The sequence below is a fragment of the Typopeltis vanoorti genome, chromosome 24, assembly GCF_054136105.1.
Source record: "Typopeltis vanoorti isolate ZY-2024b chromosome 24, IOZ_Tvanoo_1.0, whole genome shotgun sequence".
NCBI classification, from domain to species: domain Eukaryota; kingdom Metazoa; phylum Arthropoda; class Arachnida; order Uropygi; family Thelyphonidae; genus Typopeltis; species Typopeltis vanoorti.
In genome coordinates this window covers 60,766,965-60,782,344 of record NC_143572.1, presented here as the reverse complement: position 1 = coordinate 60,782,344, position 15,380 = coordinate 60,766,965, and the positions used below count along the sequence as shown (strand labels likewise).

Genomic DNA, 15,380 nt, shown 5'->3' with positions numbered 1-15,380 from the left:
GGAAGTCAATGGAATAAATACATATGGAATAAGAGAGAAATTAGTCGGAACACTAAATTAGCTGTATACAAGACAGTGTTCAAACCAGTTTTAACTTATGGATCTGAGAGCTGGTTTAGAAGTAAAACACTTGACCAAAGACTAGAGACCGCAGATATGAGAGTCCTGAGAAAGATTAGAGGTGTGAACAGATGGCATCAATGGCAATATCATATTAAAAATGAGGATATTAGGAAAGAACTTGACATTGTCAGCATCCAGGAATGCGTTTGCAGAGCTAATCTCAGGTGGTATGGTCACTTAAATAGAATGGGAGAGGAAAGATTAGCAAAACAAGTGTTCTCTGCCAGGTTGGCAGGAAAACGATCCAGAGGAAGACCAAGATATAGGTGGATTGATATGTTTCAAAGTGCCTTAGATGATAGAAATATAAGTTCTGATAATGTTGGAGTCTTGACAAGCAACAGACTGATTTGGAGGAAAATTGTAGATAAGAAGTTAGTAATGATGTAAATTTTTCATGTAGTACTGTCATATCCTGTACACCCCTTGAGAGTACATGGCAGGAATTTGATGATGATGATAATTCTCTTATTGATAATTTATCTATTTGAAATGAAGATCAAAAGAAAATAACTTAAAACCTTCTTTGGTTATCCACCTAGATAGTGTGATCTTCCAACACTTCATAAACCAAGTATTCCATTAAGACCAGTTGTAGCGTGTATAGGATGCCCCGTTATAAAGTTTCAAAATTCTTATCTAATTTACTTCAACTTGAAGAATTGCTACTTATATAAAAAATATTGGGTTGGCAAATAAGTTTGTTTGGTTTATACGTTAGTACAAGTTTACGTGACTTCGCCTGTTGCTATTGCTCAGTTGAAAGGAGACATTTCACATAACCTTTCAATGAATTTTTGTTTGGCCTACTTCAGTTGCATGTGTGTAACATATTTTTAGAAATGGGAGGAAGGAATGTACATTACCAGCATATTTTGCTTTTTTATTTCAAAAAAAGGCAAACGAGCTGCGGAGGCTCATAAAAAAATATGCAGCATATATGGGATGATGTCTTAACAGAACACATGCCAAAAGTGGTATGCCAGATTTTGACATCAGTGCTGCGCCTCGCACTGGTCATCCGACCAAGGTTGATTCGAGTGTCGTGAAGGATATCGTTGACAAAAATTCGTCACATAACAGTGCGGAAGATTGCTGCAGTACTGAACATATCCCATACAAGCGTTGAAAACCATTTGCACAAACTGGGATATGTTTCAAAACTCAATGTTTGGGTGCCGCATGAATTGACTGAGGCCAATATGACTGCTTGCATATCCATCTGTGATTAGCAGTGATGTCACAAAGAAAACGACCCATTTTTGAAGCCGATGATTAAGGCAGGTGAAAAATGGGTCGTGTACGATAACGTGGTACACAAAAGATCATGGTGGCATAAGAACGAACCGCCGCAAACAACCTCGGAAGTGTGATTGCACCCAAAGAAGATCATGCTCTCTGTTTGGTGAGATTATGAAGGTGTTGTCCACTGCAAGGTGTTACCGTCAGGCAGAACGATTGATTCAATTGTCTATTGCCCGCAGTTAACTCGACTGGCCCGTGCAATTAGCACAAAATGTCCTCTGAGTCGGCAAATCGGAAAGGAGTTGTCTTTCACCACGACATATAGTCAACAACCCAAAGTAAATTGTTACGTCTTGGCTGGGATGTTTTGCCGTATTCACCGGACCTGGCACCTTCCGATTACCACTTATTCTGATTGTTTGCAGAATTCTCTCATCATCTTCGCTAATGAGGAGGCTGTCAAAAGATGCCTGGATCAGTTTTTCACCAGTAAACCTCAGGAGTTTTATGAACGCAGCATGATGAAATTATTGGACAGATGGCAAGAGGTCATTGATAAAGAGGGCCAATATATAACTGACTAGTATGTATTATATATATTAAATAAAATGATTCATTCACTCTGAAAACCCAAATGAAAACTTATTTGCCAACCCAATACTTTGGATTTTAAAAATAAAATTTTGGATCTTCATTTGGACACTTCAGATATTATGATTAGTTTAGATGTTTCCTTATTTACTAATGTTCTTTTTTATCTGACAGCATTGAATTACTTCAACAAGAATTTCCTTCAGGCATTGTTCAAATATTTGATTTTGTAATACATTCAACAAATCAAAAGAACAGCAGTGGGCAATCTTATTTATCCTGCTATCGCCAACTTCTTCATGGAGCATTTTGATCAGTGTATTTTAAACATTTCACTTAGACCTACTCACTGATTCACATATGTAGGTGATATTTTTGCTATCTGGAATGGCTCTTCCTCTGAATTACCACCAGTTCCTTTCTAAATTAGATGCACTTCATCCAAGGATCCAATTCACCCTAGAAGAAGTAAATAAGCAGTTAGCCTTTTTAGATCTTTTAATTTTTCGTCAATCAGATAACAGCCTACATTTCTCAGTTTTTTGAAAAAAGACTCATGCAAGCCATTATATCCATGCTGAATCTCATCACCATCCCAGTCAAAAGGGATGGTGATGGAACTATTAAAACATTTGTTCATCGACCCCACTCCTTATTACAGCAAGAACCCTGGCTGGCAGATTGCCAAGAAGAGTTGATTCATGTTGAAGGGGAGAAGGAAATAAAGCAATGTAGAAATTCCTCACCAACGTGCAAAACCACTTGCCTTGTACATAAAACTTTCCAACTGTTGTACAGGCAAAATGGTTACCACTGTAAAAACTAGAATTTTCATATAAGAAATGCTAATTTTCCTACGTATAATAACTAAGCACACAGTGATTACCTTATTATCGGAATGGATTCGCTGGCTTGTGTCGAGGGGTCTCACATCTGTGGTCAGACACTTTTTTTTTTTTATCTAAGGGTTATAAGAATTCTTTCATCAAAAGAGCTTTGAACAGTTAGTATCTCCATCTCTTCAAAGAAATTACTTGTATTCTTGCATATGATCATTTATGTGCAAGGCATAGCAAAAGTTTGAAAACCACTGAATATTTTTGTTGCCTTTTGCCCCATCAGGAAAATTTCCACCTTTCTCACTTCTCCTATGGAATAATTGAGATGCTTCTGCATATCAATTATTCAGGTGTCTACCAGATTCCTTGCTCTTGTGGGTTATCTTATTTCAAACAAACAGGAAGATCTGTTTTTATTCGGCTAGAAGAAAAGTTATATTCAATATCCCTAGCCTGTGAATGGCCCGGATGTGTGGAACATGCTGTCAACACTAGACGTAGAGTTCATTGGAACAAGATGAGTCCTTCACAAAAGTCGGTTCCTCATGGAACGGCTTTATAAAGAAACATATATAAATAAAGAGAGTGAAACTTTACTTCATTCTCCAAACTAATACAGATACAACAGTCTACGTCTATCCTTTGTGGAAGATAGTACTTTTTAAATCAGATAATCTTTCCTAACTTTTTTTAATTAATTTTATATTTATATTTAATAAGTTAGGAAATTTAATGACATTTTTTAGTTATCTTACATTAGCTATTTAGGTGGTGCCTTTTGAAATTGTTTGAAACTTTTTATATTCTTCACTAAAAAACACTTGTACTAAATGAAACCTGTGGGGTATTCATCACCACAGGTTTCATTGTATAAAAATTTTTTATATTATTTATGGCTATTTTGCCTGCTTCTATTTAGGAGTGCCCCTGTTCAAATGTCATTGGCTTTTTTACTCACGGATTCTTAGGGCATTGCAGATGTATATTTACCAATAAATATATGTAGCATAAAGGGAGAGAAATTCACACATACCTCCTTCCGGATGTTGTGGCTTTTCTTCTTTCTGCGATGTCCAAACTACCGTGTGTATGGGGGGGGGGGGGAGAATAGGTAATGTGGGAGAATTAAATAGAAATGGAAAAAACCTGGGTTTTTTCCATTTCTAAATAATTCTCCCACATTGCCTCCCCACACACACACAATTCCGATTTTCCTTATTCTTAAGTTTCCAATTTCTTGTGTCATCCTTTCTTGATTGTTTAACATAGCTCAGAGAATTCTATTCTACTTATCTCTTTTCATTTTTCTTCTCTTTTAGAAGATTTAGAGTTTATTCAGTTAATTTTCTTTCATTCTTCTTATTGTTAATTCCACACACGCACAGTAGTTTGGACATCGCAGAAAGAAGAAAAGCCACAACACCCAGAAGGAGGTATGTGTGAATTTCTCTTCCTTTATGCTACATATATTTATTGGTAAATATACATCTGCAATGCCTTAAGAATCCATGAGTAAAAAAGCCAATGACATTTGAAGGGGTACTCCTAAACAGAAGCAGGCAAAATAGCCGTAAATATAATAGTTTGATAAGAGCAGTAACCTGGGAGTTTTCCTAGAAATAATATCCATAAAAAATTTTTATATTCTTGTACTGAAGATGCCTTTGATACTTGTGAAAATTATACTAATAAAAAAAAAATTTATGTGAGTTTATTCTGGTATAATTTATTTAAATATGCTTACTCATGGTATTTCATTATTGAAAGAAACTGTAGATTATATATTATGTGATAAGACTTGAGATCACTTTTGAAGATGTTGAACTGTTTTGCAAGTCCAAAACAGTTCAACGGTGTTTTTATTTAGTGGTAATATCATGCAAATTTGCAGTAGTATTGTTAATTAGAATACAAGTTGACTATGAAGAAAGTGTAACCTCTTTAATGTGCTGTAGGGCATTGACTTATCTTCTTTTCTATTCATTTTCTAAATTTGGAGCATTGCTCTGAACTTCTAACTTCCATATTAAACTTGTATTATAAGTGGCTAGTTTATATCTAGACTTCAAACAGGAATGTTGTCTTCCCACTTCCCCTGTATAATGCATGCACTGTTTTGGATTTTAGGTATCGTTGCAGGAGGTGGGCGTATTGATAAGCCAATCTTGAAGGCTGGAAGAGCTTATCACAAATACAAGGCAAAGAGAAATTCATGGCCTAAAGTGAGAGGTGTAGCAATGAATGTAAGTTTTCATCCTTTGTAATTAGTTGTGTAATTTTTGGGGGGGGGGATACAAATATGCAGGAAATGATGTATTTCTATTTTTTTATGAACTTGATGCTTACAATTATAGAGGCTGTTTCTGACCTGTGTTCTAAGTTTATGTTAAATGTATCATTAATTTACAACTTGTCGTTCATATTATGATTAACTTTTTTATAGCCTGTTGAACATCCACATGGTGGTGGTAACCATCAACACATTGGTAAAGCCTCGACAGTAAGAAGAGATGCATCTGCTGGTCGTAAGGTAAATGCCATCTTTTTCTTTAGCTTATATATTCCGATCATATTGTATGAATATTTATTCTACTTTACAGTTGTCTTACTTAGTGTAAATTATGATAATATAATCATCGTTATATTATAAAGATAACGATAAATCATTTGTTTTCACTACTGTCTCTTAATGCAATATATTTACATTCTTCTTTGATATACTGCTGGTAGAAGCTGGTATGGTGGGAAGTCAATTGAATAAATTCATGGAATAAGAGAGAAATTAGTCGGAACACTAAATTAGCTGTATACAAGACAGTGTTCAAACCAGTTTTAACTTATGGATCTGAGAGCTGGGTCAGAAGTAAAACACTTGACCAAAGACTAGAGACTGCAGATATGAGAGTCCTGAGAAAGATTATAGGCGTGAACAGATGGCATCAATAGCAATATCATATTAAAAACGAGGATATTAGGAAAGAACGGGCTTGACAGTTACTGTTTTAAGCAGATCTACTTGAAGTCTAAACAGCATCCTTTCAATTTCAATTTTGGAATGGGATGGGGTAGTGTCTAACCAATGCCAATTTCAAATTTAAATCATGTTTGGGCACTGATGTATACTGTTTTGCTCAATTCTGTTATTTACAGCTTGTCCATTTATTTAACAGGTTTGTTGTCAGTGGCATCATCCATATTTTACTGTTCTTTGTTCAGCAGTTTCTTGTATTCTGTTTGAGCCTATTAAATACAGTTAACCTGTGGATTTGAGTATTGTGTTGTTATCTACTTACCATAATAAATTTGGATCAGAGAAGTGTAATGTCAAGAGAATTTCACAAATAGGAACAATTTGAGTACTTTCCATTAAATTATTCAAACGTTGCTTAACATTAGAGCCATAAGACATTAACAAACATTACACACACATTTTTATTGTTCACATTTTGTTACCAAATTTTATATAAATATTAAGAAGATATGTATCTAATAATATTTATATTTAACAGTTTAAATTGTTAATTTGTATTCGTTTCACAAATCAAATACACACAGATATACCAATTGTTTTAAGAATCTTGACTGACCATTATTTTAGCTGTATTAAGATGTTTATTGAGCTACAGAAACATCTAAGAAAAATATGGAAATTTGCTTTTCATTAGCATTAAATGAGACTGCCAAAAAATGAAAGGGATAAAACAGATAATTTTAATTATCTTCTTGTCTGAGCTGGGGATTTAGTTTGAACGAGGGATTCATCCAATTACTTTGTAACTAATGTACTCAAGATTGGGGCTTCTTTCCTCTCAACACTAAAAGTGATTCATAGGTGATAATCTTGAGGAGCTGTAAAAACTTAGAAAGAGCTTGCAGACAAGTACCTCATCATCAAATTCCTGACATGTACCCTCAAGAGATGTATAGAATATGATAGTACTACATGAAAAATTTACATCATTACTGACTTCCTATCTACAATTTTCCTCCAAATCAGTCTGTTACTTGTCAAGACTCCAACATTATCAGGTCTCATATTTCTATCGTCTAAGGCACTTTGTACTGTATCAATCCACCTATATGTTGGTCTTCAAATGACCATCATATAGATGGATTGGTCTTTTCTTTCTCTGGGTCGTTTTCCTGGCAGAGAACACTTGTTTTGCTAATCTTTCCTCGCCCATTCTGTTTAAATGACCATACCACCTGAGATTAGCTCTGCTGTCGCATTTCTGGATGCTGACAATGTCAAGTTCTTTCATAATATCCTCGTTTTTAATATGATATTGCCATTGATGCCATCTGTTCATGCCTCTAATCTTTCTCAGGACTCTCATATCTGCAGTCTCTAGTCTTTGGTCAAGTGTTTTACTTCTCACCCAGCTCTCAGATCCATAAGTTAACAGTGGTTTGAACACTGTCTTGTATACAGCTAATTTAGTGTTCCGACTAATTTCTCTCTTATTCCATATGAATTTATTCAATTGACTGCCTACCATACCAGCTTTGTTGATTCTGTTGTCTATTTCCATATTTAATTTACCATCTTCACTAAAAATCATGCCTAAGTAGCTGATATGTTTTACTTGTTTCACAGATTCCCCATTCACAACGCAGTTGACATTTTCAACGATTCTACCTATTTTCATTGTCTTTGTCTTTTTAATGCCACTGCAAATTTGTAGTGGATTTATTTAGAAGTATAACATCGTTTGTAAGCAAAGAGCAGACATTAACATCTCCAATTCTGATATCAGGTTTAATACCACTTTCCTTCATAATGTGATCCATATAGATAATGAATAACAGAAGGGATAATGTACATCCTTGTCTCACACCAGATTTAACATTTAACCATCTTCCTGTACTTCCTTCAATTCTAACTGCTGACTTACAACTCAAATAAAGACTAAGTATTGCTTGATATAATGCCCCATGGACACCATATAACTCTAGGATATTGAATAGTTTCTCTCTTGGCACCTTGTCATATGCCTTTTCCAGATCTACAAGAACTTAAATACAGATCTTTGTTATATTCCCATGATTTCTCAACTATTTGTCGTAAAGTAAAGTTCTGATCCTGACAGCCTCTATTTGGCCTGAATGCAGCTTGTTCTTCACCAAACTTTACTTCCACAATTCTTCTCAACTATACTTGCATATATCTTAACAGGAACGCTCAGTAGGGAAATACCTCTGTAATTCTCACATTCAGTTTTATTTCCTTTTTTATATATGGATACTATTAGAGCTCTACTCCAATCATCGGGAATTCGTCCCTCTGTCCAGGCTTTCCGAACTATGCAGTGCAGCCACTGTAAGACTTTTATACCACCATATTTCAGCATTTTTGGTCAAATATCATCTACTTCTGCTGCCTTTCCACATTTCAAGCCTTTGATGGCTTTTTCTACTTCAAGTATGGATATGTATTCTTGATTGTATGCCTGTTGAGTGTTTTTTTAGCACTCTGCTATCGTTGCTTGTTTCATAACTCCTTTTACAGAACTCTTTCCTCCATTTCTAAGCTTCTTCAACAACCTCCAGAATATCTTACCACCTTCTTGATATTTATTTTCTATGTTCTTGCTAAAGTCCTCCCATGACTTTTGTTTAACTAGTTTTACACAGTCTTTCGCTTTCTTACATTTGTCTGTATTCTCTAAGAGCAAAAGCTGACTTATTTGCCAGGAACTTTTGATATGCTTTCTTCTTTTCCTTCACTGCCTCTTTAACTTCCTGTGTCCACCATGGAGTTCTGATTTTTCTATTCTTGCAGATAACCTCACCACATGCCTCTCTTGCAGAATCAATCAATGTTTTCTTCAGAGTTTGCCACTGAATCTCCAAGGTTTCATTCCTGTTCTCAAACTCTTTCATTTTTTTTTTCAATAATCTTTCTGTATTTTAGTCTACAGTTCGCATCTGAGAGCTGCTCAACTTTTATTCGCTTTAAAACTTTCTTACATGTTATTCTTTTCAATATGAAGTTCAATTTTATCCTGCTCAAGACTAAATAGTGATCACTTCCAATTTCAAATCCTCTACACTCTGGTGTCCTGCACCAGGGAGAAAACATCGCTATCAACAATAACATAGTCAATGAGACTTTTCTTATTCCTTGCTTCTTCTCTCCATGTGAATTTCTGCACGTTTTTATATTCGATCATGGTGTTAGTAATAACCAGTCCATGTCCTGAGCAGAAATCCAACAGATATTTGCCATTATTATTAGCTTTGCTCTTTTCTCCAAATTTTCCCAAAATATTTTTGTATGTCTGACAATAATTTCCTACTCTGCTATTTAGATCCCCAACAAGGACCAACTTTTCCTTTTTCATTGTGTCAGGTGCTTTCTATAAAGCATCAAAAAATTCCTCTAATTCTACCTTAGTAGAGCCTTCTGTGGGACCATAGGCACAAATAAGTCTCATTGTCCAATTCCCCATTCTGATATTTGTCCACATCACTCTACTCGAGACTACCTGCCATTCAAGAAGATTAGATTCATATTTTGTGTTGAATACTATGGCTACCCTTCTTTTCCTTGATTGTCATTGCCTGAATATAACATTTTCATGAAATTGAAATTCCGGCATGAAATTTTGTCATGTTATACCATCATTTTTTATTTTTGTTTAACCAATAAGAATACAATTTGGTCGGCTAAATCCCAAATCGCCAGCCAACCTCGTTCGTTCAGTATCTAAGTAGATACCCAACACGGTGCACCACGAGAAGGTGAGAATTGGACGTTAGGTCAGAAGCCCTGGTCGGTTCTCAGCATTCCTTTAAAGGCTATATGGAGGTCTCCTCTCAGTTATACAGCTTTGACCCTTAAGCACCCCAGACAAGTACCTTTAAATTTTAAAATGTCTTATGTTGTATTGTTTATATTATATTGTTATAGAGTTTGAGATTTCATTATCAGTAAGTTGCTAAGAAAAAATCTACTTTATATTACTCATAATTATCTGCAGAATAAGCCAATTAAATGCATATTAATTTCTTATTTTCAGGTTGGTCTCATTGCTGCAAGGCGTACTGGTAGGATTCGTGGTGGCAAAACTTCAGTTACTTCAAAAGAAGATTAAATTTATTCTGTACATCATTCAGTGAAAAAAAAATAAAAAATAACGTCTTGCAGCTAGTGTGTGTATATATTGTTAGAGAAACATTGAATTTTTCCAAACTTAGTGCCTCTTTGGTTTTCAAATTCTACTCTCCCCCATGAAAGAAAACTTCAATTAAAATTAAACTCCCAGCCATAATGTGCACTTATTGAACAAAATACAATGCTTAGTGTATAATTTAAGTAATGTGGAATATGGCATAAGGTGATGGATTTTTATATTGTATATAAATGGTACATTCGTTAGGTGGCTGACATCCAAATATATGGAGGACTGATTTTCTCAGTGCTGATAATATTATATTAAACCTCCAACATGAATATATCACCCCTCTTTCTCCTGTTTGCTGGTTTCTACAACCTCCCACTGTATCAGAATTACAATGGAAACCAGGAGACTAGACATGTGCACAATAGTCCAAGTGAGGTCTTATCAAGGCCTGTAAAGTGCAAAACAACTTCTATTCTGGGTTGTATTTACAGTTTTTCTGTATGACCCTTGAACTTCTTCCGGTCTACCAAAATTCCAAGATGAACAGCCTAATCAGTTCTAGCATAATCCCACCAATATAATACAACACTAAATATCTAATCACATTAAAATGCATGACTACGTTTATTAATATTCAGCTGACAGCTATTTTGACTTGCCCACAATTCCAGCCTATTAAAATCATGCTGCATATCAGCAGTACTCCTTGATTAGTTGTATGTTGCCTGTCAAATCCTTCCCAATGTCATTAACGTACAAAGTGAATAACGATGGACACGAGGACTGATATTTGAGGCGCACTGATGGTTACCTTCAATCTTGCAGATTCACACTCCATTTACGAATTTGATATCTGACAGCAGTTTTCTTTTTCATGCTAATAGTTCACAATTCAATCCGATATTCTCCAATTTATGCAACAGTCTTCACTGGTAGCACAGAATGTGAGCAAGTTGCTAAAGCACGACCTTCCCTTGGTAAACCCATGCTATTTGCAAAAGAGAGATTCTCTGTCAACCCATTTCTGAATGCAAGTCCAAGTTTTCCAAAATCTTTGCCACCACTGCTGAGATAGTGATTACCTGACAGGATACTATGGTCTTTGCACCACCATTGTACAATCTGATTACCATACATTCTTTCCACTCCTATAGAATCTTCCCTGTTCTGACACTCAAATTTATAGCCAGTTTAGCCGAACAATCTTTTAGCATCTCTGCTGATATCCCATGAGTTCCTATTACAAAATTATTCTGTTAATGCAACAGTTCTAGTACTTCCTCATACAATGAAGATATAGCAGTGAGTTCAATGTTACATGTACCAGATTGATAGATTTTAGCTAAATCGCTGCTCATTAGTTGAACAGTCACCTGCATTCAGTAGTTATTCTTTCATATTCATTCTTTCTTTCACTTACAGCATAACGTTAGAATTCTTTTGGGTTGTCTTTAACTGGCACAGCCAGTTCTTTTCATACTCAGACTTAGCTTTCCATGCGACACTTCTATCGTAACTGATATCATCCTTGTGCATATGGTATTCCTTCCACACCAGCCAAGAGGCTGTGGGTTCGAATCCTGCAGACATGGACGTTTGTGGTTGTCCTGCTAACCAGTGCATTTGTGCCATAAAAAATCAAATCATTCCTTCCATATGATCTTTTTCTTACGAGTCATGCTTAATTAGATTACACATCCATTTTGCTCCTACTCTATTTATTCTTCGAACTCTAGGGACACATTCTGATATTTCATCATTTAAGTATTTGTTTTAAACACTTCCCATGCAACAACTGATACAATGGCAACCCAGCTTACTTCTCAAGTGATCATAATTAACTTATGACCACTTGAGACATAAGTAATGTTTCAATTTATGGGTCAGTCATAATCTTCACTTTAAACTACTTCAAATATTTCATTTCGAAATAAAGATTCTTGGTGCCAGCAATTTAAAATGCAGCTGAAAGATACTTCTGCCTTAGGTTGTATTGCTGATCATCAAAATGAATTCTGATGTCGGTTTATTTTTGTTGTGAAATTACCTGCCTTGAAATTAAAGAGGATTTGTGACTAACTGCAGTATATTGTGAACTGTGGTCCACGAATGAATCCAATCAATGGATTCATTCATGGACAATTCTGGGATCACAAATTGGTGTGATGTTTAACTGACATCTGCTTAAAGCAGCATAATCAGTTATGCTGATGCTTATTTTTTCATTGCCATATCCAAGATTTATTTAGAGATCTGGGATTATAAAGATTGATCTGTATTTGATGTTGCCTCTTTCTTAAAATGTATGTAATAATACGCTGTGTCCAAAACCTAAGGAAGAACACTGAAAATTACAACCCCAAAGTCAGATGAATCACCTTGTGGCAACTTATGTGATTGGCAATTTCAAGTAGAATACAGGTACACATTTAAATTTTCAAATAATGCGCCAAGGGGTCACATGGTATCACTCAACAGGATAAAAAAATTTCACTAAGCAAATTGTGTTTAAAGGAATCTCTTCGTGAAGAAATAAAGTTGCAATGTCTCAAAGATGTGTAGATTTCACATGAAGAATTATTGGAAAGTTTGAAGAACTTGTAATAAACATTATCTTCAGCATGTTGACACAGCCAATATTAGATGTGGAGCATATAGTAATGTTAAAGAAACGGATAAGAATTTTAAATGTATATTTTATTGGCCTGGAAAACCAAATGCTAGAATCTTGTCAATATCGATGCCCTAACACGTCAGCTCGCTTCACCCACGCAAATCAGATGAAACTCAGAAAATAGACAACATTTAACTGCATTGGTTGACACAATCACAGCCACTGATTTCTGGCTGCTATTTTCTCAGCGCATACCGACTCGCCTTCTAAGTGGTTTAAATCCACTGGACGGCTAAAAAATTGACCTGGTGCGTCATCTGTAAGTTATTCAATGGCTCAAAAGTGTCCACATTTATGACCGCACACGCGTGTTGTTTAACGCAAATATGATTCAATGTCGGAAAGTGACCGCTTAATGAAGCATTAGCATATTGTTTAATTTTAGTACTCAGGCAAAGGGGAAACAATTAGGGCAGTCTTTAACAGGAATAAATGAGAAAAAATATCGGTGATGTGATTCCGTGGATTTGCACCCCACACCCTGAATATATGCCTCTGATGATATAAAGTTCAAGTCTAGTCGACTGGAGTAACGTTTTCTAAACTTCTTAGACCAGTTCCCGAGTTAGTTTATCTCCGGCACGGACAAGCGGGTTTTTCCTCCCGTAAACTCAAAAAAAAAAAAAAAAAAAAGCCGTAGAACCGACGTTATTTCTGACAACATATCCTGTTATCGTTTGATACTAAGGTGGCAGCATTTGTCTGTCTCAACATAGATTGCCTCTCATTCAAGTCATGGGACACATCTGTTAGGCTACCGATTGAGATTGAACTGTCCACTCAGTCTCCAAAAGCTAGATGGGGTTTAAAGGCCTCTACTCTATAACGGAGTAAAAGAGGCTTAGCTGATTTATTTTTAAAAAACGAACATTGAACTTATGGCATATATATAAATGGTTTTTATGTAGCGAAAACACCATGAAATGCATTGGTTATATTTAGAAAATGAGGTAGTGGACTCGTCAAATTTCAAGCTTTTTTTTTTCTAAACTTCACCAGTGATATTTCTTTTTCTCAAAACGGTAAAATGCAATGGATTTAGAGCAGGGGTTTCCAAACTGCGGCCTGCGATATGATTTTATCCGGCCCGCCAATTGGACTAATTTTTCAATAAGAATTCGCAAAAAAAAAAAAAAAAAACGCGGGGTGTTGATAGATTTCAAATGCATTAATTAAAATTGTGTTCAAAATAAATATATTCCCGAATAGTAAAAAGTAACCATAATCTAAGTTGCGGTCTTTCTGACTGTAGAAGGTCGGTTAAAATGGACTAACAAAGAAAAAGAATTCAAAACGAAATAAAGAAAAAATCCGAACTTTTTTGTCAACAAAAAAAAATTATGTCGCACGAAATAAGAACACTTAAAAAGTCGGTAAAAATACGATTAAAATGAACTAACGAGCAAAAAGAAATAAAAACAAAATTTTTCCGATCTGTATTCATTGATAAAAAACTCGAAAGTTATGTGAAATTAAAAAAAAGTTACATATAAATTGTCCGTGTATAATCAGTTGAAAAACTAACGACTAGCAAAAATTTGCTGATAGTGTTCGTTGTCATACGATAATTTAATCTCACATACTCTAATCAGTTTTGATCTGCTTTCAATAAAACTCATCTAGTTTTTTTATTACTACGGCCCGCTGAACAGTGCTGAAGTACCCAATGTGGCCCTCACGGCGAAAAGTTTGGAGACCACTGATTTAGAGTATACTGTGAAAATGCACGGGAGGACACCTACAGTACAACTGTCTCAACCACTACTACGAATCAACGCCATCTACCGCCCACCTCCACCACTACCACAACTAGCATGTTTTGTCTGTAAATTGCGTGTGTTCTGAAGGGCCGATTTGTCTGTATGCGGGATGAAAAACCCGAGTTTCCGGGAGAAAAAAACCTGCTACCTCCGTATGAGATCGGCTAACTAATTTTTTTTGTAAATATTTCATCCTAAGTATCTTAGGACATCATCAGTACAGTAGTTTAAACAATAATAGGAATAACATACAGTTAGGGCGTATGATTACAATAGAATCTCATTAAATGTGCTACAGAAGTAAAAAAAAAAAACTAATAATTATTTAACACAATAATTTATGATAATTTTCCATACTTTTGGAATAGTGAGAACGTCGTTGCGGTTTAAATTTGGTCTGTGTAGTAGGGCTTCAGAACTTTCTTTGTATAAACGTTCATGTTTATATAAAGATCTATGTAAAAGTTTAGACTTTTCCCAATGGATCCTATGGCTTGGATTTTCAATTCCGTGTTGAGAGAGGTCAGATTTCTGTGGTTTAAAAGGCGAATGTGGTCTTGATGTTCCGAGATGCGTTTCTGAACAGACCTACTTGTTGTCCAAAGTAAGACAATTTGCATGAGCATGGAATCTCATAAACGCCAGGCAACATCAGAGGTGAGAATTTGTCCTTAGGAGAAGGCAACAAGTTGTAAATTTGGTTGATAGGTTTGTAAGTAGTGGCAAAATTGTGTTTCTTCATAATTTTAGAAAGACGTTCGGAGATGCCTTTGACGTAAGGTATGGGAATCCTACAGACTTCTTCCTGTCTGGTTTGATGTGTGGAGAAGTGACTACTGATGATTTTTTGAGTTGTTTTAGGATTATATCCATTTAGGATGGCTGTATTTTTGATTACTTCTTCAGAGGAGCAGAATTTGTGTGCTCTGGAAACTAGTGATTTAATAATGCCAGATTTCTGAGATGGACGATGAGCAGAAGAATTGTGAATGTAGTGACCTAAGAATGTAGGCTTGCGTAA

General features: G+C 35.5%; 1 protein-coding gene across 1 annotated transcript in view; it reads left to right on the top strand.

Moving 5' to 3' along the window:
- Nucleotides 1–9,947, top strand: part of RpL8 (ribosomal protein L8) — a 52,033-nt gene extending 42,086 nt beyond the window's left edge. Inside the window, exons 5-7 of the mRNA XM_090413292.1 lie at nucleotides 4,926–5,041; nucleotides 5,242–5,328; nucleotides 9,821–9,947. Coding sequence (XP_090269418.1) covers nucleotides 4,926–5,041; nucleotides 5,242–5,328; nucleotides 9,821–9,895 — 278 coding nt within the window. The 3' untranslated portion in view covers nucleotides 9,896–9,947. The remainder of the gene's footprint in view (nucleotides 1–4,925; nucleotides 5,042–5,241; nucleotides 5,329–9,820) is intronic.
- The last annotated feature ends 5,433 nt before the right edge of the window (nucleotides 9,948–15,380 follow it).